The sequence below is a fragment of the Manacus vitellinus genome, unplaced genomic scaffold (genome assembly GCF_001715985.3).
Source record: "Manacus vitellinus isolate BGI_N305 unplaced genomic scaffold, ASM171598v3 scaffold_17_pilon, whole genome shotgun sequence".
Taxonomy (NCBI): Eukaryota; Metazoa; Chordata; class Aves; order Passeriformes; family Pipridae; genus Manacus; species Manacus vitellinus.
In genome coordinates, this window is record NW_021939256.1 from 2,391,616 (window position 1) to 2,416,888 (window position 25,273).

At 40.7% G+C, this 25,273-nt stretch overlaps 1 protein-coding gene across 1 annotated transcript; it reads left to right on the forward strand.

Annotated features, from left to right (window-relative positions):
• The first annotated feature begins 539 nt into the window (after positions 1-539).
• GLIPR2 (GLI pathogenesis related 2) lies at positions 540-24,684 on the forward strand. The gene is made up of 5 exons (XM_018070117.2): positions 540-717; positions 12,027-12,135; positions 15,969-16,072; positions 21,939-22,016; positions 23,081-24,684. The coding sequence occupies exons 1-5, from the start codon at positions 705-707 to the stop codon at positions 23,239-23,241; spliced, it is 465 nt and encodes a 154-aa protein (XP_017925606.1). The 5' UTR covers positions 540-704; the 3' UTR covers positions 23,242-24,684.
• Positions 24,685-25,273: the final 589 nt, after the last annotated feature.

The window sequence follows — 25,273 nt, forward strand, 5'->3', positions numbered from 1 at the left end:
TCGATGTAATGTGAAGATAACAGTGGCACAGTGCTTACACAGATAAAATGAGGTGTACGCACATCCAACTCTTTTTACAGAAACACACCATCAGCACAGCTCCGCTTTAACCTGCAAAATTTTATTTTACTAATACCTTCTACAGATTATGTTGCAACAGTGCAGGAAGTGATTCATTTTAGACATAAAAACGTACTTACAGTTCGAAGTGCTTTATGACTTCCTGTTTTAACTTAACGTACAGTAACTGGATAAAACTTCAGCAGCATTTATGTTTATGAATTAGCCTTGTGGGCTATGCCTACTGTGGCAGCAGAATTATTTGTCAGCAGAATTTCCTTGCACAGCCTACTCTTATCAGAGGACAGCCGCAATTACTAAGCTAAACTGGTATGTGAAAACATATGGTGTTTTGGAGCTGCTTGGTTACTGTGGAGGATAAATAGCTGCTGACCCTAAACAGGATCTTTTTATGAAAAAAAAAAAGAGCGGTGTCCCTGTGCCTTATAAGGCATGGGCAGGCTTATCGCAGCGCTGAAGGAGGGGCAGTAGCGGGTTCACGCTGCTGAGTTCTCTCCGGCAGCGGTCGCAGGCGACTGAAGAAGTTAAACTGAAATTGCAAACGCTTCGTCCCGGCACTTAACGGCGGAACTCAGTCAAGAGAGGAGGCAGCAGGTGAAATTAAAAAAAAACACCACTTGGGCATGGGAAAATCAGGTGAGCATGGGTAAATCAGGTGAGCATGGGAAAATGGTGCGGTTGGCTGTGTTTTCATACAGTGTCTGTGCCTGGTTTTGTGCTCGGAAAGCATCGCTAAAGCGTTAGTGGCTTTCCTCGGAGAAAGCTGCTTTCGTTTGTGCATGGTACAGTCTGGGAGGAGCTTTCTCTCTGACAAGGAGTTAGATTAAACAAAAACCAAGAAAAAAGACCCCCCCCTCTCCCCAACCTGCACAGTGCAGAGGTAGCTGTATTTTATATACAGTTTATATTTTGTAGCTTAAATTACTTTTGCTTTGCTGTGTAAAATATTTGTAAGCCCTATAGCTTTAAAAGTACTTCATGTCTAGCTGTCTGACAAAACTTACCAGCCTTGCAGATGGGCAGCAGGATGCTTTGAGACGGGGGAAGCTTTTTATCGCCCTTCATTGTCAGAAGGATTTAGATTTAAGATTTGGTTGCCGTTTAACTGAGGACACCTCAGCTCCTAAGTCTCTCCCCAACTGTGCACATACCCTTGGATGTTCTCCCTGCTGTTGCCTGTGCTCTTGCTCCTTTTCCCACTGCTGCCAGCTGTCTGTGTGCCCTGCTTTGGCAGTCTGGGCTGGGGAATACACTTCCGAAGCTGCCAAGGAGCCAGAGGTATTAAGAAGGGAGGACTTATGCCCCCTGTTTTCTCTTACCTTGTTCTGTTAGAGTCATGAGTGAAAATCTGTTCCAAACTTCTGAAACGGCTATAAAACTGGATGGAGGGTTTTTTTAATCTTGTGGTTAGGACTTTACTTCTGTGACAAATTAGAGCCTGCTGGCATACTGTCTGTCTGTCCTGTGTGTAAACAGCACGTATGGGACAGGCTTAGCAAAACCTAGTACTCTATTCACTCAAAAACAAGGCCTCTTCCAGAGAAAACTGAGGAAAATTTTTGTGTGGGTAATACTTTAGTGGGCCTCAGCATGGGTGTGTTGATTTTTTTTTTTCTTTTTCTTTGTTTTTAAAGGTCAGCTTCTTAGATGAGATCAGAACTGACTGCAAATGTGACTGTAAAGGGTTTACTGGTATGACATCCAGTCCAGGCAAAGCACTATGTGACTGCCAGTGAGTTTGGCCCTGTGTCCTGGCAGCTGCATGTGTTTTAAAGTGGATTGGGATTTAGTAATTAACCTTATAACAATTTAAATAAGTGTAGTTTCTCAGAAGTACCAAGTTCAGCACTTCCTATGCTAGTAGCATAAAAAGTACAAATACCGTATAAGCTCCCAATTTCAGAAGGAGTAAAAATCTCCTTTTGTTTTAATACATGCACACTGCTAAAACAGTCATAAGGCAATCACCATCTGTTTTTTCCTATACATTTATTGCTGCACATTAGTTGATTTTTCAAAACTTAGGAGCAGTTACAGACGAGAAACTCCCTTTGCCGAGGCTTGGGGAATGTTTGCATCCCTAAGTACTTATACAAATAAAACTTGAGATCTAGGTGCGTATTTTGTCACTTGTATCACACTTTTCAAATAAAGATTAAACTGAGTCCAGGTTACTATCTTTGAGCTGTGTGCAATATTTTTAGATGAATCATCAAACTGAGATCCTGTCCTGACAATTGGTTTATTAACTAAATCCCATCCACCCTTTCCAGTGCACTGAAGTCTTCAAATTCCTGTCTGAGATCATTCAGTGTGGTTTGCCTTTGAATGAGGAGAGCAACTGTTTTACAGAGTACTGCTTCCTCTGTGTTTTGTGTGAAATACCTCACGTTTCCACTGTAGTACTCTTGAGGTGCAACGTGGGCAGGTTTCTCTATACTAGGGTACATGAAAATGAAACAGATTGGGATCTGTTTAACCTGGAAAGAGAGTCCTTGCTCCTCTCCTGGGTCAGAAAGATTAAGGCAGAGGTTGCTTGAAGTCTAAATTTGAGGATGCTCTAATTCATGTAAAGTGGGACCACTATTTTAAAATAAATGTCTTCAGAGCAGTCTCTTTTTGGCTTTGGTAAACCTGTCTTGAGGTAGAAGTATCACCACACAAAGAAATTCTACTGTTGAAAATCGCAGTTCTTTGATAAATGCTCTCCAATAATGTTATATTACTAGCTGTTACATTGTATTTGAACCAATGTTCACTGTGAGTAACAGACCTAGAGACTTAGCGTTGGTTTTGCTTCATTGAATAGGGCTCAGTGTTGCAAGATATTGGTACTTCTGACTCAGCTTTCTTCCTTGGAAGCTGCAGGCTGCTGAAACCAAGTTTGTGCTGAAACCAAGTTAGTACTGAAACTTCCTTGTCAGGTTTAGAAAAATGTCTCCCATCACCGTGAGTCCTGCAAATACTTAAGCCAAACATAGAGACCTCCTCTGCCCTTCCCATGTATTCTCTTTTCAGACAGCATTTGGATTGGGGGGGGGGGGTGGTGGTGCAGGCAGCCCTCCCCACAGGCGCTAGAGAGTCCTAACCAAAAAGACAGGGATAAGTATTTCTGCAGGAAATGAAGGGATGGTGAGCCGGCTGCTCCTCGTTGCCCTGTTGCTGTGAGTGCCGCGTTGGCGGGGCTCTGCCCCCTCCTGCAGCTGTGCGGGCCGGAGGCCGGGGTTCTGAGGGCAGCCCTTGCCCCAGAGGGGATATCCATTCGAGCAGCTGCAGCCGATGCTCAGGGAAGCAGCTGGCTGCAAGCTCCACTCCTCCGCTCTGGAGCACGGGGATTCCTACTGAGCAGTGGGAGTCTTTAAAAAGGCTGGGAGAGTGGTAGAAAAAGGCTGCTAAAAGTCTCATTTCTTCCACTTCCCCTCTGGCTCAGCCTGGTGGGGGAAGGGAGCTTGCTCCGTTTAGTCCCTAAAAACCCGGTGGTGATGGCGGGGGAATCGCCCTCTTTACTCTGGCAAGTGGCTGCAGACGCTATGAAAGACAAGGACAGGCTCAGTAAATACTATCTTTTTACAGCGTTTGGATTACCTTTTATATTTTTTTTTTTTTTATTTCTCTCTTCTCTCTCTTTTTCCCCTTCTGAAAATGTGGGTGGGACTCAGAGAAAAGACTGGGAGTTGCCCACTGTTCTACTTGTTGAGTCAGTACAGAAAAAAAAAAGACTGAGAAAATGTTTTGACAAAAAAAAAAAAAAAAAGACAGAAACCAGACTCAGTGCAGTTTTCCACGATGGTTTTAATCTATCTGAGAAGTATGTGCTCTTTTTTAACTCTCAAGAGCACAGTAAAAAGGACTGTTGTGTTTCCTTCAGGGAGAGCTACATCTTCAGCTGATCTGAAGCACTAACCTGTACTTCAGCATCTCGGTAGGAGACAGCTGTGGCAGGTCGTAACAAAAGTACAGGCATACTAGAGAAGTGACCTGTTGTCATTTTGGCAGCTTGCAGGTATCGCATTTCTCAGAAAGCCAAAGTGTTTCGTGCTGGCTGGTTTTACAGGACTGGTGGGAATAGAGAAAATGAATTGGTCTAAACTGCTAGCAACTGAGCGCTTGCATTTGGTTACATTGGGACATTTGCAGAACTTGTTGTTGTCTTTTTTTCTTTACACCAGAATTGAACTGGAGGTGTGGTGAGAAAAGGGCCTTTCAAAAATGAGGTTAATTCAATTCATAACCCCACACCTCCAGTTTTTGTGTGTGGAAAACATTGATTACTTGCTTCAAGTTCAATAAATATCAAATAGAGAAAAGTCTGACAGAAATGCATTAGGCTTTGACAAACAATATTCTGAGCCCGATTTTTACCTGTCTTTTGAACCACCAGGTTTTGGTGGAGGAAAGGAGGGTAATGCAGCAGTTGTTGCTCCTGTTGACTGCTAGATTAGTACCCTTAGCTCCTCATGTTCAAGTCAGATAATGCCAAAACAAGTGTGAAGGGCTCACGAAGAATTAAGATAGAATGTGATGGTCTGTAAAAACCGAGATACCTGCCAAGGCATCATCTCTTCTTTCTGAATCCTCCAAGAAATCTTTCAAAAAAAAAAAAAGTTAAGCATGAAAAAAGCTTTTATTGCTGGGAAGATACAAACTGTTAGTTTTCTGTCAATACGGTTGTAGTGTCTATCTTGACTGAGTTTGAATTTGCCTCTGTTGCTGCTCTATGTGCAAGAACAAAAAGTATGAGAAAATGAGTGTTTTGATTTTAACTGTTTTGTTGTTTATGTATCTCAACAGGCCAGAAGGCTATTTCAGATCTCTGTTTTTGTGGAGGCCTTGCTGTTCTCCAAGAGATTAGCTGGAGCATATCTATGTTCTGTTTTTACAGACAGATGTAGGCAAGTTCTGCCCAGTCTGTGAAGGTCTGAATAGCAGGAGCTCTGCCAGAGCTGGGCTGGGTGGCCCTGCAGAGGGGGATGAGGTGAGGCCACACAGGTGGCCAACCTCCCTGGTGCAAGTAAGGGTGAGAAAATGGGATAGTAGTCTGGGGTCTTGTGTAGGAAGACACTATGGGCTTGTTTAAGACCACCACAAACATCATTTAATATCCCTGGAAGTGTACAAGGTCAGGTTAAACAGGACTCTGAGCAACCTGGTCTAGTTGAAGATGTCTCTGCTCATTGCAGGGGAGTTGGACTAGATGCTCTTCAAAGGTCCCTTCCAACCTAAACCATTCTATTATTCAGGATTTCATGAAATACATACCTTTTTGCCAAGATTTTGCATTATGATAACTGGGGTTTAACCTGTTGAGTAGAGGGATGAGAAAGATATGATGTAATTGATAGTTAATATGAGTGAAGAAAGCTCTCTGTGTTTCCCTGCCTGATTTTGGCTACTGGATAGGGTAGTTTACACATCAGTGATCAGAAGAAATGTTCATGGCCGTATTTCCATGCCTCAGGGAGGTGCATAAATAAATATACTTTGGACATTGCCCAAGTTATCTTGGATGTCCTTGGCAGAAAAGCATGGTGGGTGGGTATTGAAACTAATGAGATGAAACCTAATTCAGGTATGCCTACCCCAAGCAATGGTAGAACATAAGTGGTAGAGGTATAAGATGACAGAGCATATCCCAGGAGACGTGGGATTGTTCTACCTCTTTTCAATTCTTCTTTGCAAAATTCTTCACTTCGCAAAGTCTTTGGTTGGCACCAAACAGCTCACAGTGCTATGTAAAATGAACTTGGCACTGGGTACAAACAAGGTTCTGTCTATGGCTGCCCATCCCATAAGAATATGCAGCATCCAAAATACGAAAGGTGACCTGTAAAAATTACTCAATTTTAATTCAATTACTTGTTTTCGATTACTCAAAACAATTTCTGCTGCTACTCATTAGTGAATATAGTTGCACCTTATTTTCTTCAGAAATTACTGTAATTATAAAGTCTAAGCAGATACAATGTTGAGGACAGAAGAGAAGAAATGGAGAAGTTTGCTTGAATTTCTTCTCTTGCATAGTGTGGTTCAACACATGCAGGTCACTTGTGGCTTTGTATTTGGAAGTGTATGTGCCCTAGGAATTGCACGGCAATTAGATTTACAAATAGAAGACCTTACAAATGAGAGAGTCTCCTTAATCTTTTTAAAGGGTTACCAGCATACAGATTAAATGCCTACTAGAGCTGTGTCTGTGGGTGTGTGGAATGATTACAATATTCACCTGTCCTAATTGGCAGAATAGTAATAAAAAATAATATTTTTTTATTGTCTTTTATGCAAAGCCAAGACTGGCTGCTCTAGATATGATAAGCAGTCAGTTCCCACCTTATGTGAGAAAATCACTCTGTAGTAGTGACTCTTGTTCTGACTGTTGACTTGTGGGTCTGTTTGGAGGAGAGGGGCTATGAGCAGAGGACTTCTCCTTCCACCCTTGCCTCCAATGGAAGTGAAAACTTGCTTCTGTCAGTGCTTAAGACTGGTGATTAGTGTTGCTTGTTTTTTAAATGCTTATATCATGGAAGGCTCTGCTGCTTCTCAGAACTGAGCAGCTTCCAGTTTACCAGGTGTTCCTTTTTAATCAGGGCAGTCAATTGCCTAACAGTTTATAAAAGGCCTTAAGTGAGGAAGTAATCAACAGTATCTATCATAGCAAGAATAGGATTTGCAATCAAAAGGTGACATGACTAATGTCATTGAAACATTATTACAGCGTTTACTTCCTATTCTCATGCCATATACCTCAAATTGGGTAAGGGGGAAAAGAGTGTGTTACATCAGAAGGCACAGGTAATGCAAGGTTTTTAAGTTGCTAGTTTGCTGTAGACTAAGCCCATATAAAAAAAATGAGTGGTGTCCTTGTCCATCAGACTCAATTAACTGAGACATCTTACTGTTGTCCTGAAGCTCACCCCTGTGGTAAGCAGGTGTGTGAACAAAGTTCAGGCAAAACTGAATGCTGAAAAACATCACAGAAACTCCTCCCTTAAAAAGGATCTCCTGAGCTGAAGGGAAAGCTATTTTGAGCAGCAAACATAAGAACGTTCCAGGAAACTACTCCCATTCAAACTTGTTCTAATTATAACTCCCAATTCCTTTAATTCTGATAAGCAATACATTCTCTTCTAGATTTTAGTAAGTTTATAGCATCATTCCGGTTGTAGGGGAAATAATGTACCAACAATTATGATATCCCTCATAAATGCCTACTGTATGGGATGGAGACATTGCCCCTTTATTGAATTCTTGATTCAAAGGCAAAAAAGGAGCCAAGGAAACCCCACCCAGGATATAATACTTTCTGAACATTGAATGATTTTATCTTTCCTTTCCTCCAAGATTTATATGTGATTTCATTTCTTCTGTGTATTTCCAAGCAGTCAGCCAGTTTTGTTAGAGAGCAGGGAAGTTTGGCACTGAGGGAGATCAACTTTTGTGGTTGAAAGTGATTCATGAAGTGGAGTATTAGGTCCATGCTCCCAAATGACGTATTTAGGAATAGCATTAAGGGCCAGTCTTGGGAGATGTTACAGTGCCAAATGTGGGGGCAAGCAAGTGTAGTCAAATAAATGGAGAAAGAAACATGGAACATTCACTCCCTCTGTCACTGCAGAGGCCAACCAGCACAAGACCACCCTGAAGCGTTTGTGACTTCAAACCAAAGTGCTGAGTCAAAATGCAGTAGAACGTAACTGTCTTCTTAACATTTCTCATATCAGTTAAACTATTCTCAGAGTGTAAAAGATTCAGCTAAGGCTAATTTCCAGAGAATAACATTGCAAGTGAGGATAAAGATTATTAATAATAAATGTCAGGTCTATTAGAAGAGTCTAGATGAAAATATAATTTTTATAAGCTGGGGTGTTTTTTACTCAAGAATTTTGTTTTTGTCCAGTCCTTTAGGAGGACTGGAGAAGTTTGTCAAAATAGAGGTATATTCAGTTTTCTGGGACAGTAACAAAGGACTTCTTGATGCAATTACTTTACAGTTCCCTGAAGCCTCTAATTACTTTTTCCACAAACCTGTTGGACATATTAAAAGCTGTATTTGCTGCATTCTTATTTCACACCCCGTTTCTGCTCTCAGAGTAGGGTAGAGCAATTCTGCAGAGTGAGGGGAGACTGAAAAGATTTCAGTATGAAAGCAGAGCTATACTAAGTCTTTAAAAAATTACTTGGTTACCTTTTATGTGTTTTCTATCTACTTTGCATTTGTTTTCTCTCCATGTATTCTAGCGCTTGGCTTCTTTCTGCCTGGATTCTGGGCTGTAAAGAGCGTGGAAGTTACATGCAGTGTCCTGCTATTGTATGAGCACATTTCTAGTTAGTTATTTTGGGGGCAGGATTGAAAGGGGGGGGGGTCATTATCTCCATTTACCTGTAATGCAAACATTGGGTGAAAAGTTTGAGGCCTCTGTTACAGTTCAAAGAGCAATTGAGACAGACATAATGGTACTCTTCCGTGTAGGATTCTACATGAGGTTTGTTTCATAGAACCATAGAGCAATTTGTGTTGGAAGACATCTTTGAGGGTCATCTAGTCCAACCCCCAGCAATGAGCATTTCTGTTGTGTTGGGATTAAGTAGAGAGGTGCTTGGTGGAATAATTTACTGTTACTGTTTCCCCATACCATCTTGCGGCTCTGCAAGACCAGTGGAGTAGGTCCAATTGACAGCTGCAAAGGTGATGCAGAGCAGCTTGTATTGTGGAATACATGTTCAGGTAACTCGCTTCTGTTTTGATGTCCAAACTGAAGGAGACACAGCAGGAGAAGACAGGGTTCAAACAAGAGGCAGATGGGACTCAGACGTGAAGAGCTCTTCACCCAAGAGAGACTAAGTAGATTGGCATTGGTCAGAAACAGTAAGAATAGAGAAATAAGAATACTCTGAAAAACAAATCTGATGGGAAAAGGCAACCCAGATGCCTCTGCTTACTTTTCTGTGATCACACAAAGTTAATCAGTGAATCTGGGAGTCCAAAAGCACAACTGCAAGGTGTTCTCTGTACCACATCATAGCCTGGAAATTTACTGTCACATGTTGTCATTATCTTAGCCAATGTTGCAGAAGAATACAAAATAGACGTAAATAATTGAATAATGAGGAGGAAGCAATTGTATCTAACATCTTTAGTTGTTTTACTTATTAAGCTCTGTAATGATTCATGACCAAACCTAACTTCCTGGCAGTAGGAAATAATTTTTTTCTAGCAGCTTAAGCAGCTTACATGAAGGGAAAAAAGTACGTCTCCAGAGCTGTTGGGGAAGCTGTTCCCATTTGGGTGGGAGCCCAAAAACTCCCATTAACTCTCACTTTTAATGTCTGGCTTCTCAGTGTATGGAACATTGGTAAAATGGAAAAACTTAACATGCCTCCTGAAACAAATCTGAAATGTATCTGGCGGTTGGGCGTCCCTCTCCACACATCATCAGGCACGGGAGAAGCTGTGCAGAGGGAGGTGGTTAGCACATGAGCTTGAGTCACAGAAGATAAGTATTTCTATAGCAGCCACTTTGAGGGAAGGGGAAGATGGAGGTTCTCTAGGGACAGCATAGCAGTGCCTGCTGTAACTAGAAACAGCTGAGTTTTGTTTATGATTTGTTGATCTATGTAAATCAGAATGTTAGTACAGAGCTGAATTATGAATTATTTCCGTTAATGGATGAACTGACTGTTGATAAAATCTGTATTTCAGTTGACTTTTTTTTTTTAAATTTTAATTTGTTATTGTCATTGAGAGCAAATAATTTGAATAGAAATTTTCATAGTTGCAGGTCGGATTGTTTATCTACTATTCAGTGCTGAGCGGATGGGATATTAAGTCTGGGTGATAACAGTCACAAGCTTTAGGATGGTCTCATGACAAAAAATGTAACCTGAAGTATGTGATGCAACTTTCAAAGCTGTGTGTTTCAACTTCTTTGATTTGCAGAGTGTCTTAACATTTCACTGCTGGAAGCATGGACCCCCTCATCAGTGAGTTTAAGTGAACTGGCTGTAGGCTTGCCTTCCTCAGTAATAGGGGTTGTTTCCTCTGTGATACTTGTACAAATAGGTTACCCTTATCTACCTCACTGGATGTAGCAGATGAGAGGTTTAGGACTCTGGCCTGATAGAATCAGTGAGCTGTGAGCAATGGTAATAAGAGTGATGGGACAGGCTCATTAGCAAAAGGCGGTGGGGGGGGGATGACAGGGAGGGGATGCGGAGGATGTGCTTGAATACCAGAATGGAGGTGCCTGTTTTGTCTGATGATATGCCACTTGTGATACACAAAATTGAAGGAGAACTGAAGAGGAGGAAGGTGCAGTGGGCAGATCTCATCTCACTCAAAAGGGTTGCTGTGTTATACCAAAAACTTAATATCACAAAAAAAAAAGAGCCTGCAAGCATATTGATGGAGAATATATTAGGTATATGTCCACAATGACACTTTGGTCAGGAAAGAGTCAACCCAACTACAAACTGTGTTCTAAAGGTTTAACATACTGCATGGAACAGTAATGGCTTTCCTACGTGCACTGGATATTGAGATTATCTTAGACTGCTGCATTATCCTAACCCTCTTGAGGAAATTAGAGAGAACACCGAGAACAGCTTAAAACATGAGTGTGAGTTGGGTAATCACCTTGGGAAAAAGTTCTGAGAGCAGTATGTGCAAACTGACAGCTCTGTTGTGGGGAAAGTGCATCATTACAAACAACAGAACAGTGTACTTGCTAATAAAGCAGAGACTGATTGATTTTAGTTGTTAGGATTGAGTAGTAAAGAGGAAGTTGAGAAATCTGAGGTTAATAACTGGAAACACTTTCTAGATATGAGGTCTGTTTGGGCTTCAAAAGTGTCTTACAGGGAAAATGATGGTAGTTGTGCAGTTAGGATATTCAGAAATGAAGCTGGTGAATCACTAATAAATGTAAAAACCTGTATCAGGGTAAAAGCAGAGTTAAATACTTAAAGATTTCTCTTGCCCTGTTCAGAAGCTTCAGCAAGATAAAGTGAAAATTGTTTTGAAGATGCTATCTATACCTCTCTAACTGTCCCAATACCCCGTTTCAGGTTCCAAAATTCTCTTTAGGCAGCAAATTCCACAGAGTGACCAATGGCAGACTTTTTTTCCCTTCTGAGTCTTGAGAAAAATCAGCAAAGTCATAAAAGGAGGTAACATGAAATTGCTGTCAAAGTGAATTGCACTGTGACTGATTGCTTGTGCTGCTGAAAGCCTCAGGTTCACCAGGGTACAAACATAAGCTGTTTTAAAACTTTGCTTTTTCGGATGTTTACTGAATACACTCTAGCACAGGGGGAAAAACTCATCCCCAGCAGTTGTTTCTTTCCTTAGCATTTGCTGTTTGTGAACAATTATTTGTCTTGAGCCAAATAAAGGTGCATTTTGAGATTTCTATGAATTTGTACTATATAATGAATAAGAAGAATGGTACATGTTTCAAAGTACTTGCATAGTTCTGAACATTTTAGTATCTTCATTTCCTTTAGGTGGTGTCCTGACTAATACAGGTAATTTGTGGACCATAATTTGCATTTTTAATGCATCTCCTTGAAGGAGCTATTTGTCACTTACTCTGAGACTCTGCAGTGATGATGCAGAGCACTGATATCTTAAAATAAGTCAAACTGACTTCTCTTTTGAACTGACAAACTGACTGACTAACCTTAAATCCCCTTGCTGTTGAGGAAAGCAGTAAGGATCACATTTTTCTTCAACCTTTGGTGAGTCTGTAGCATCCCAATGGGAGTGTGTGTTAATTTCTGGATGGAAGTCATTAATGGTTCCTTTCGTCCTACTCCCGGGTACTGAGGGTGGTATTCTTCTGTTCTTCTGTCTAGCCTGCACCAGTGTCTTAGCTACAGGGTATGCTTTTTCTGTCTTCACCAATGTCTGTATTTGACAGACCTTTCCAACTTTTTTCATGTGATTTCAGCTTCCAAACAATTTGCTGAAGAAGTCTTGAAAGCACACAATGACTGCAGGAAGAAACACGGAGTTCCCCCCTTAAAACTCTGCAAGAAGTTAAACAGAGGAGCCCAACAGTGAGTTCAGTCCTTTCTTTTCTCACAAAAAGAGATTTGTGACACTTTTATCTGTTAGGTTCGACTGTGCATACAAAAATGCCTTTTGACATGCTGATACTCGGTGAAGACTTATTGGGTGGAAGGTGTGGGACTCCACTCTTTTGTCCTCTCTTTCTCCATCACGTAAGTCTAGCTGGTTATATGGACACGTCTGTGGTCACAGCTCTATAAATCTTTCCTGGACCCATTTTCAGATGCCGCTGTGTCGGTCTGCACTGGTATGTCTCCTCTGGTAGTTGCCTAAGCCATTCTTCACCACCAGTTTTGTCAGATGATGGATTATCATCTGCAGAAGAATATCCAGAGCTGCTGAAATAGTGAGATAAAGAACTTCTTCATGGTAAGAAGTGGTGACTGGTCTAAGATCAGTGGAATCAGAAGGAATCAGATCTAATTATCTATCTCCCTGCCCCAAAAGCAAAAGCACGATACATTCTCCATTCTGTCAGGAGGGAAACATCTTACCTCTTCTCCAGTGTTGAAGACTGCACAGCTTCTTGTCAGCCTAACGTACAGTGAATCCATCTTCCTGCTCTCTGACTTAAGTCTTTCTTGGACAAATTTGAGTCTGATACTGCTTGTCCTTTTTACTGTAGTTACGACAACAAGATTAATTCCTTTCACTTTACAGCAACCTTTTTCAAAAAGTAGATTTAAATCATCTTCAATTTTTTCAGGATGATCCTCACAGTGCAAAGGAAATATAACTGAAGGAGTAAATGCTGATAAAACTATTCAGAAAATAAATGTCTTCCCATAACAGCTAAACAGTGGCCAGTTTGATCCCTGCAGGTAAAAGATCATTAGGCTTTCTACCATGACTATTCAGACTTCTCCGTGCTGGCTGGTAGGGAGCCAGAGAGGCTGTAGTTTCACAGAACCTGATTTACTGTCCCAGCATGGTGCTGTACTGTCACACAGATGCACTAGCTCCCACACTCCTAGACCAATCATCTCTGCCAGGTGTTGTGCTGTACAACACACCATCTACATGGCATGAGGACATGACCTTGGCAGCAAGTAAAATCTTGGTTTTTCACTTTTTTTTTCTTGAGACACCATGATAACTGGATGCAGTATTTCTAAGAGATGCAATGCCAGTGACTCATCCATGTACCTTTGTAATCTGCTGGGGCTTTTCTTCTGTTCTTCTAAGCCTTGTTTTGTTTCTGTTTTATGTGATGGCTCACAATGAGGAAAAGATTTCATTGACTTGTCAATAGCACTTCTTATGTCTCTGAAGTGCTGTGCTTAGTTTGAACAAGTCAGCCTGTATGAATAGTTCAGATTATTCTATCAAATATGCATTGCTCCACATTTATCTCCAAGTGTGCTATTGCCCTTGCAGGGTATTTTTAGATCCTTCAGAAATTCCTCACAGTCTTCTCTGGTTTCAGCTGACTTGCCCTGCCGTGATGAATAACAATAGGAAACCTTTGTTTGGTTGTGGTCTGTAGCTTAACTTGAAAGAATTAAAAGACATATTCAGAGACTGGTAAAACTGGCTGATACCAAGAACCAGAAATGCTTTGATATGAATAAAAGACATGAAATTTAAGAAATCTTGTATTTGTCAAGACAGATTTTTCATATTCCTAAATTCAAAGAAGAACAACTTTTCTTTAGGTGCATCTGATATTTGTTGATATGTATTTGGTGTATCTCTGGATACTTTTCTGTGCTTCTCTATCTGTGTTGAAAATGGTTTGTTTTCTACTATTTTTTGTTCCAGTAATGGTGACAGGTTAGATGAACTGACTATGGATCCCTACTTTAGTATGAGATGAGTCACCCTCAGCAGGTGTCTGTTTATCTCTGACTGTAATGAAGCATAGGGTGATGATCTCAGATGAAAATCTCATGCTTTCAGTCTCCAGCCTGAGCTGGAGTGTATTAATCACCCTTTGTCTCACATCCTTGGCAGCTTCATCCATCTCTAATGTGTACTTTGTTCCAGTCTTCCCTCTAACTTGGGATGTGGGAATCCTTGAAGAGAAAAACTACGGGACTGTGGTGATATATGGCATGAAGGAGCATCCAGAGATCCTCAGTTCAGGATCTAGCAGACTGATGTGAAGGAGCAAGGATCAGAATGGGAACGATTTCAGGAATGGAAAAAGATATACAGCGACTGAAAGGACTTTATTACAGTATTATGTGTTTTGCATTGTATGATTCCCCGAGATCTGTAATTCCTGGACTTGCCCAGGCATGCCTGCTCCCTGCTTCCCTCTCTGATTGGCTGAAGAAGCTGCAGAGAGGAGAGAGCTACCATTCATCTTTTCCCACCTCTTTCCTCCCTCTTTGCCTGAGTCCCTATCCCTGTTCATTTCCCTGGTTGTCTGTCTCATGCTCCACCCCCTTTTCTGGTGCATTCCACGTAAGATTTATAAAACCCTTGTGCACCCCCATTAAAGGGGCATTGCATCGCAACCTCAAACTTCATGGGACCCCTTTGTGCAGTGCTGCGGCCTTTCTCCCCTCCCCCACGGCCGTAGCAGACTGTCAACTGACTTTTCATTTTTTCTAAATTAATGGATGTAGCTAAATACTTTTTTGTTTGTTTGCTTTGATGGGAGGTTTAGGACAGAAGGAAATTAGAACCCAATGACTGAAGTACTAGATTGGGCCAAAATGTTCAGCTGGACAAATTTCCTTTCTCTGGCAGGTGCCAGTGATTCATGATTAGGAAAGGAGTAGAAGGACAAAATGAATGTAGTGATCCTTCCCCCGTTATCTTCTCCTGGAAATTACAGATTTATCCTGCAAATTGTGGTTTTCCTAAGCAGTAGGTCATCTCATTTATTTGGTGCTGTTGTTTACAAGTCCTGAAGATTCTCCCCCACGTACACACATTGTGATTTTGTCTTTCTCTTTTTCAAACCCACATGGGCTTCAGTGTCTGCATCATCCTGTGGCAATGACTTCTGCCACAGTGTGGAAGGGGTGCTTTGTCTCACTTGATTTTTAAATTTGTGACCTGATGGTTCTCCCTGTTGCCTCCTGTTTCTTGTGCCATGAGAAATAACAAATGGTCTTTCCAATTTCACTGTCTTTGTACTGAAGCCTTTCCAATGTTGAATAAACAGAATAATTGTTTACTCCTGATGTCCTTTTTAACCCTATTGTTGAAAGACAGTAAAATACTGACAGCTCTCACACGTGTCAACTTCTACCGAAAGACTGCTGCTTATCCCTATGTCAGTTTACACAGTTGTTGCCTCAGAATCTCCAGGTGGTCTCCTCTTCCATCCTATTGCCTGGCACACTGTTGTTTTTTTGCATTTGACTTTTTTTTTTTTCATTTGTTAAGTAGGGGGTTTATGCTTGCTTTAACTGAATCCCCATTTCTGTCTTTTTTTCCAATCTCGCTGAGAACATATGGTTTACTCCCATGAGGAGCCTAGAAATGTCAGGAGGTGGCACCTGTAGCAATTGCTACAGGTACTTTCCTTTCCACCAGTGGCTGCAGCTAAGGATGGCCAGTGGATTTCCAGGTGATGGGCAGAATGTGGTGGGAGGAGACCTGACTTTTGATTTCTTCTAGGCCCTTCTCAGCAGTGATACAGATGCTCATGAAAGACAGGGAAATGGCCTCTGGGCCTTCCCTTTGCCTAACTAATAGATCTACATAAGGTTAAAGCATCCCTGGCTTCAGGGCTTTGCAACCTGATAACTTGACTTAAAGCCATCATCTTCCAGCAAAATTCCTTGCTTGCATCTCCTTCTCTTCCTCCTCGCTGCTCGTTGCAGCTATGGTCCCTGACCCAATGTGTGGATTCCTTTGCTAGGTATGCAGAAGAACTGGCTACCACAAGGGTCCTCAAGCACAGCTCTGAGTCTGCTAATGGAAAATGTGGCGAAAACCTAGCATGGGCATCCTATGACCAGTCAGGTGAGTTTTCTTCTCTTGTTGTCTCACAGACACCAGATAAATAGTTTGTCTCATGTACTTTGAACTCAGAGCATCTGGTTGCAAGGGTGCTGGAGTTTCCTCTATTTCAAAAATGTATCCACCACTGCCCAGCCCAGCCTAGCCCAGGCTCCCTGGGGGCAGGATGGTGGTTTGCAATCGCTTATGTGTATGGAGAGCAAGAAGCACATGTAGGCACACAGGGGTTAAGGGACTGTGGTAGCGTGTTACGTTCCTTTGGAGGTGACACTTGGCAGCTAGGCTGCTTCATATGTCCCTGCTGTGGAGCTGTCTTTAGTGCTACTTGTATGTCCATGGGAGGAGAGAAGAAAGACATCAGTGCTGTGTACTTCACCTTTGTCCTTAGTTTGTCCCAGCCAAAGAGAGGTCTGCCCACGGCTGTGGTGAGGAAAGTGGAAAAATGTCTATTGAGTGCTATACAGCAGTTCCTGTTTGTGGGGGCAAAAACGGGAAACTGGACACCAAAGTGACAGTGTTACTATGTTAGTATGTCCACTCTGTCAGCAAACAGGCTTTGAGCCCTTTTCTATGCCTTCATTTTTGAAGACAAATTTACTCCATATATTTTCTGATTGTAAACGTAACATGTAACTGGCAGCCTTTGGTTTGGATGCCCCAGGAGCTGAATTTTCGCCAGGCTGACAGCCTGCAGTGAGCCCTTGGAGAGAGATTCGGCAGGCTCTTCCCTCCTTGCTTCCTCCAGTGGGCAGGGCTAGTGCCTCAGCCTGCAGGGACAGCAGGTGGGATGTATTAAAAGTGACCACTTGTTTTCTTTATTCCAATCTACTTCTGGAATTTCCAGCACAGCCTTGAGGAAAGAAAAGTTCATTTCTGCAGGCTATGCTGGAAGGACCTGGAAATTTTAGTGAGTTTTAGACTCAGGGACATTGTTTAGTTCCTCTTCAAGTGCCAACTTTAGTCCCAAGTGGGTACTTTTTCATGTTGAAAAAGAAACCCATTGTGGAAAACTACAATTTGATCTACTCATATTTGGCATTCTGTCCTTTGTAAAAGTGTGAGGCAAGGGTTCAGAGCAGCATGGGAAAACACAGATGTACGGCAAAGCTCGCATTGTGGCTATGACTCACTGACTGAGCTTAGTTCTTTCTTCTTATTAGTGTTAATGCCCTGCACTCCTTCCCCCTAGGTTAAAGTCACAGAATTCCCATTTAGAGAGCTGGAAATATAACACACAAATCCTTCTACATAATGGCTGTCTTTTTCTGGATCCAATTTGTTTTCTTCAATGCACTGTTTCCATACATAACTTTCCAGTTTTGAGCACTTTTGCTGGTTTTTTTTGGTTTTTTTTTGTTTTTTTTTTTATCTACAGGATGGAATGCCTTATATATTGTATATCCTCTTTTGTGCTGTAAAACACTTCTACATTTCCAATGAAGCAGGACCACTCAAAGTACCAGAATGAGAAAGCTAGTTCTTCAAAGAAAGTTATTTTCTCTTCTGGACTTAGTTTTCATCTCTGTGGAGCTAGTTCATTCTTCCTCTTTTTCTTCTATAGTTCCCTTTGGATAGTTAATTTGTATCCTGCTCAATGAGGCTGAAATTTGGATTAAGGCATCCATTCATGGGCTTAACAAAGGCAGGCAATGTCTTCCGGTTTCTTCCCCAGATAAAGCAAAACTCAATAAACCTCTAACATACTCTGTATTCTCTCTCACAAAGTGATGCTGCTGTTTATTTTGGCTCTTACTGAGTTCTGTAATAATGCCAGAAGATGCATTTCTTGTTTCAGAGAAGATTTAAGCTTTGAACTATAAAGCCTTCTCGTCTGACTTCTCTCCTGGTACAAGAATACCTTGAATTGCATTCAGGATTTTAGAGTTACATACCCTAAAGCTGTTGCTGGAAATATGTTTATCCCTGTAATTCAAGAAATAGTTGACAGCTGTTTCCTCCCTCTAGTCCTGCAGGAACTGCTTCGTGGCAGACTTCTCTTTGTCTGTGTTCAAATAAGTGAGCTGTCATCTGCCACTAATGCAAGAGGCCACAGCCTGCCTTGGCAGCTGTAGTATGTCAGGCTTCTCAGGATGCCTCATCTCATTTTTCATGTGTCAGGAGGATGAAGGCAAGCACTGGATGTCTAAATTCTGTTTGGGATGGCTGGTGCGGTTGTGAAGAATGTGCTGTATTGCCCCTGTTATGGGAAAAACCTGTGTCTCCTACACGTCAGGACTAGTGGGCAGAGTAGCACAGGCACCATCTGCCTCAGCCCTGTCTAACTCCAAGCTTATACAATACTGTTAAATAAAACAAAGTAAAATAAAATAAGGACCTGCCTGAGGAAAGCTGAAAGTAGATAATTAGTTCCAAAACCCATCAGTATGACTTTATTCTAGGTAGATATTTTATTTCTGGGGTGAAGTTAAATCTTCTTCTACCTTCTTTCCCCTCAGACTAGTGGAAGGAATGTTGTGATAACCCAGTTTTTAAGTAGATTACCAAGGTGCTGCCCATCCTTGCAGAGAAATATGTCCTATGTGATTTTATTAGAATGTTTTCAGCAACTCACTCAGTGAGATTACTTTATTTTCTCACAGCTTATGATGCCATGACTCTTTTAATTCAAGGATGATAACAGCAATGGCATAAAATGATAACTTGATCCTACATGTGAAAAATGGAGCATAGTGATCAACTTCTAGGTTTTCACTGCCTGGCCTCAGTAAATTGCAAGTTTTCATCCTTGAAGTCTGGGAATTAGCACATCATAGGCTATGCTGTCTAGCTATGCTCGTTGTCTTTCAGGTAGAGGATTGAGGTAGTCTTACCTGATGGCACTGCCACCTCCCTTGAATTAAAAAGTTAAAAATTTTTCACATGATAGTGTTCTTTAAATTAAAAGCAAATTAATTATGAAGAGATACTGTGTTTGCTAAAAATTCCACGTGTCCTGCAGTACTTCCATTATGAAGATTTTTTTTCTGTCACATGCAGCACACTTCTTTCTTAGAGCTACAGTAAGCAGAGTGGGAATGACTTTCTCTTTAAATATTCTTTATGCTGTATCACACTGATACATTAACAGAGGGAATGAAGTGCTGGTAGCAGTGGGAATGCAGTCCTACATCTGTAAAAATACTACTTGTATAGTGTAGTTACTTCAGCACTTGTACACATAAAGTACATGGGCTTCATAAGGCCAGATATGTCAGCAATCACATTCTGTACTTCTGTTCCACCCAGCTTACTACAAACGTGTCTAAATCATTCAAAGTCTTCAAGTCTGGAGTGGGACAGGATGATCTGCTTGGTTTGTTGCAGGTTTTTTTACTATGTGCTTTTTCTTTTTCCCGTGTATCGCATAAAGATTGCTCCTTGCACTTTTTTTCAGTCTTCATTTAGCTTTAGTGTGAGTAACAAGTGAACAAATAAATGTGTTACATACTTCAGCCATAAAACAGCTCTCTACAGAGTTTGTTTGGCACAGGGAGAGAGGGAAAGAAGAAACCAATTGTTATTCCCCTCTGAGAAGCAAGAGAGGTTTTGCTACCTTTTTATGAAGAAAATGTTATTTGACTCTACTAAGCACTATTCCTAACTAACAGTGTGGCATATAAGTTTGTGGGACTTCCAGTTCACAAACCTCTCAAGAGATGGCATTTCGTTCAATATTTTCCTTTCAATGACAGCTCTGACAACCAGCTTGCCAGGCTAGCAGCATCATCCTTTTAGCTTCAATCATAAGAAAACGAAGTTTAAAGAAGTTAACACAGTGTCTGACTTCTAGAACTGCACAAGTTTAAGGCTTTTTGCTGCGAAATAGCAAAGCATGAGTCACTGCTGTTCTGCAGCCAACAGTCCACCAGGGACCAGCATTCTTCATGACGGCAGGCTTAACAGCATTGGCACATTGCTATGAAATCTACTGGCCTTGTGTTGATGATACATCTTGGAATGCTAAGCAGAAATATCATTATTGATGTAGCTCAGGGAAAAACCTTCCCCCCCCCTTCCCCGCCCAGTGTTTGACACAACAATTTCCTAACAACCAGTAATGGAAAAGAAGTAACATTTGACTTTTGACTGCAAAGCATCTGCAAATTCTGGTCTGAGCTACATCCCTGGATGTAGTCATGTCCTTATACAGCTGTTATCAGTGAAAACCTTGGATGGGTTGACACACATGGACTGCCACACAGACGCAGCATGTGTATTAGAGGTTTCTGGCTGTATACCCTGAGTTAGTGTGTCTCAAGATGGATCTTCACAGTGGCTGAAATGCTAAATAAAAACAACTAAAAATAAATGCACTCAGAAATATGAAGTATTCAATGCTGATGAGAACATGGGAAACTGGAGGACTTTAGAAGTGTAATTTTTCTTCGTTTTATCTGGAGCTGTAAGGGGGTCTCTTCATGCACCACAGGTGGGAGGCCTCCATGTGGAACAGGTCCCTGTGCCCTTTGCTTAGAAAATCTGGCATTTTCAAACACATTTCAAGAAGAAGGAGCTGGTGAAAGCTGTGTGTAGAAACCTAATGAGAGGAGCACTCATCCAAGATGAGGGAGATATGTGTTCGTTACCTTTCAAACTGAAAGTTAGAGAAGATTCTGGGCAGGAAAAAAATGTAAACTCAATGTGTTAAAATTTCCAGATGTTTCTTTGAGGACTAAAGGGATTGCTGGACCATTTTGATCCAAATGCTATGCCACACAGTTCTCTCTTGTAAAAAGGATTTTCTAACTTCAACCTTGAAAAGTTTTAACAGCAGATGAGAGTTGATGGACAGTCCTGTTTCCTGATCTGTTGGTGACAGTATAACACTCATCATCAACTCTGTCCTACCCGGTGAGCGCCTTGCTGCAGAGATCTTTCCTCAACAGGATGAACTCTACCTGGCTCTAAAGCTGATTCATGGGTTGCCTGCCCAGGCTCTGAGCCAGGCTCTGCTGGCCACAGGTTCCCTGGTACTCCAGTGGAGGAACTGATGGACTGTGTTTGCATCAAGCAGAACTCAAGTCATTGATGGCATTGGTGGCATGTGGTGCTTAATTAGAAGCATTGGACTAATTCGTAATTTATTAAATTAATAAATTAGAAAGAGTGGCTGTAAAGCTGCCTGGTGGAAAAGGACCTCAGGGTGCTGGTTGACAGCTGGCTGAACATGAGCCTGCAGCGTGTCCAGGTGGCCAAGAAGGCCAGTGGCATCCTGGCTTGTATCAGAAATAGTGTGGCCAGCAAGACCAGGGAAGTGATCATCCCCCTGTACTTGGCACTAATGAGGCCTCACCTCAAATCCAGTTCACTTTTGGTTCCCTCGCTACAAGAAGGACATTGAAGTGCTGGAGTGTATCCAGAGCTGGTTAAGAGTCTGGAGCAGCTGAGGGAGCTGGGTTTGTTTAGGCTGGTGAAAAGAAGGCTCAGGGGAGACATTATCATTCTCTACAACCACCTGAAAGGAGGTTGTGGCAACAGGATGAGAGGAAAAGGCCTCAAGTTGTGCCAGGGAAGATTTAGATTGGATATGAGGAAAATTTGACACTTAAGGACCTGGTTTACTGGCGGACTTAACAGTGCTGAGTTAGTGGTTGGACTTGACGATCTTAAAGGTCTTTTCAAACCTCTACTATTCTGTGATTCTGTGATTAAAGTAGCAACAGCTACTGTGAAACAATAAACACTTGGTAACTTTTATGTACTGCCACGTTACCTACATTTCAAAAACTCTTTTCAGTAAAAGGACTTCCTCCATGTTTCTAGAAGTTCTTGACAGTTTTTAACAGAAGATCTTGCTGGCCAGGCTGTAAGTGAGCTACACTTCTGTGTTTATGTCATGATTTCACAGCATATTTGTTTTGTCTTTCAGGAAAGGATGTGGCTGACAGATGGTACAGTGAAATAAAAAATTACAGCTTTCAAAACCCAGGGTTTTCTTCTGGGACAGGTAAGTTCAAACTGGGCACTATCTCTTCACAAACACAGCTATTTTAAGAAGATTCTTAGCCAACTTGTTTGATATTTTTAAAAAATCTACTTTTTTTCTTAGAAAAAATATTAGAAAGGGAAAAAAATTAGAATTTCCCTAAAGTTTTGTGTAAAAACTGGCAGAAGGTAAAAGGAAACTGAGAAATGAGAAAGTTAGCAAAATCTAGTGGCTTTTTTTAGTACTGTATTTTTCCTCCAATTCCTAAGTTTTTAATAGGCAACTTATTTTTAAGGCAAATTAATTTGTAGGAAGTACTAAATTGGAATCATATAGGTGTCTTACTAAATGTACTGTGGTGTTGTTTATATTGACATGTGCCCTCTACTGAATGATATCACTCTGCTCACAGAGATCACTTGAGTTAAAATTTAGAGATCAGGAAGAGGCCATTGGCTGCATATTGACAATCTGGTGTGGAATGAACTTAAGGACATTGTTCCTGGAATTATGTTCAAGCAAGAGAGATGCCCGAGCTTGTTTCAGATGAAGAAAGTCATGTTTTTCTCCCATGGGATTTGTCTATGCATAGAGGGAACAACTGATGAAGCAGCACAATGTAGGGGTGGTTATTAAACTAGGCAGAAGAAGCCATAAAAACAGTGTTCTTTTGAAAGAGCTGCACATGCAAACACATGGGGGAGTATGAGGTGGTTAAAGCAAATGAATAATAAGTCACTCTCAGAATTGCTGCTCACACTGCAGAGAGTAAAGACCATGATATCTTTGTTGAATTTTATGTCAAATACTTCCCAAACTACTTCTTTCATGATTCTCCAAGTAGGTATTCTTATTTGGATATAGGACATGGAAATGGGAATAGTAGTAGGGAACCAGTATGGATCAGGGTTTTTCAAGACAAAATGCAAATGTAGGGTTCTTTTTCATGTCCTTGGTTTGTTTACCTGTCAGAAAAAGAAGCAGCTTTGTATTGTTTTTTTCTTTCCTGGCACTTCACATGGTAAAGGGGATGTTACAGATTTAGTACCTAAAGTGAATGCATATGTTTCTCTCTCTTTCTTCAGGTCACTTCACAGCAATGGTTTGGAAGAATACAAAAAAGATGGGAGTCGGAAAAGCATCTGCTAGTGATGGCTCAACGTTTGTGGTGGCTAGATATGATCCAGCTGGAAATGTAGTAAATCCAGGCTATTATGAAGAAAATGTCCTTCCTCCAAGAAAATAACTTTTTTTTTTTAAGGCCGTCTTATTGCTTAATGACAAGTGAACCTGGATTTGGACCTAACGGTGTTTGAAATGAAGCACTATTCAATGAAATTTCCTGTTTGATACTGCTGTTCACTTCTCATTACAGAGGAAGCAATTACATGTTGCTTGAGTCAATGTGCACATTAAGTCCCTATTGCTTCTGAGGGGGGCTCAGTTTATTTGATGATGAAGTATATGCAGCATTTCTGAAGGGTAAAATTTATAAGGTGGGTTTTTTTCAATAGTTTGCATGAACTCCATGTCAGCATGTGAGTAGGCACATGTTGGATGTCTTTATTTTTTTTAAACAAGCAAGTTTATAGCCTTCTGTATACTGAAGATACCAGCTTGTGATTATATGATTACTCTCAATATTTATGAATTATATGAATACTCTCAGTTTTCCAGTATTTTTTAATAACTGTAACTTCTTTCCTCTGTCTTTACCTCCTGCTACTGTGGGACCTTTTCTCTGCAGATAGAACATACACAGACTTCCTGTATGAAAGGTATATGTGTAAAATGTAGTGGCATTCAGACCTGTGTGTTTTGATTAAGAGGATCTCACAGAACACTAAAAGGTTGCTGAGAAATTTTATCCGTCAGGCAAACCATAATTAATGCATGAACTGAGATTGACGAAAATTGTTTAAATCCCATTTTAGGTGCTAATATATAAAATATGTTTGAGATGAGTGTACTTCAGATTCAAAGTCTACCTTACAGTTTACAGTATGTACCTTGTCTTATAATCAAATTGTTTACTTCTGTTACAGAAAAGTAAGATTCTACTTTTTGATATTTACACCAAAAAAAAGTTTCTTTGACAGTGCACTTTGGATTTTATTTCTCAGTAACTTATTTTTATTTCCTAAGGAACATTTTTCCCAGGTGTCGTGCTTTACAGACAATAACATTCTCAAATCATCTCGTCTCCTTTAATAATGTCACAGTAGGAGGTATTCACATGGTTATAATTAAGAGATGTTTGCTCTTTGTGCATATCATTCAATAATAGTGATATTTCACATGCTGGATTGATGCTATGAAAAAAATGAAGACTTAATTTCCTTAATAACAAGCCAAGCAAAAATGCTGAAGACACTATTTTCTCTGATGAAATGTGGATTGGGCCGTTTTGACCAGGTTCATACACATTGCTTCAATTTGTTGTTTGTTTTTTTCTCTTTAAATGTTTCTTTTGACTTTTGCTAAGATTCTGTATACCATAATTTGGTTCATGAAGAGTGCCATTACAGAAATACTTCTTTTTGTTTACACAGTTATAATAAACTGCACTGTTATGGCTTGATTATATGTCACTGTGATGCTGTTTGTTACAATTTTTTGTTGTAACCAAGAATTTAATACATACCATGAACAACTGAAAAATAAATATTTTTGCATATGAACTACTCAAGCCTTTGCTGTTACCTGATTCTTTGTGGAATAATCTTCAAATTTTATTTCTAGGACATTAACGTATGACATTATTACTTTAGGAACATGGGGCAAATAAAAGTATTCTAGTCCAGGAAAGAAAAAAGAGGCCTTGTAAGAAAGGATAAATCATACAGCAGATCATAAATCATGCCTTTATATGAAGATTGAGCAAACAGTTGAAGCTGAAGAGGCGTACCTCTTTCTCTCTCAAACTCCTGCTTTGTATCTCATTTCATTTCTGCTGCTCCCTCTCTCAGCTGACGTGTTGCCAGTAAAGAATACCCACTCGACTCCCACTCAGGCGTGTGTTTCACTAACTGCAGCCTTGGGACCTTCCTCCCTTCAACCCTCAGCTGACAAGTGAGATGGGAATGAAAACAGGACTTTCTAAAAAACACAATAAACTTGCTGCAACTGATGTAAAGCTAAAAGCTGACGTTAAATAAATTATTGGTATTAAAATACTCTGGTTTTATCCTAATGACATTCATGCTACTGGCCCTATAATTCCTTGAATGGTTGATGTCAAACTGTATGTGTCCTAGTGGAGTGAATCAAGTAAAAAT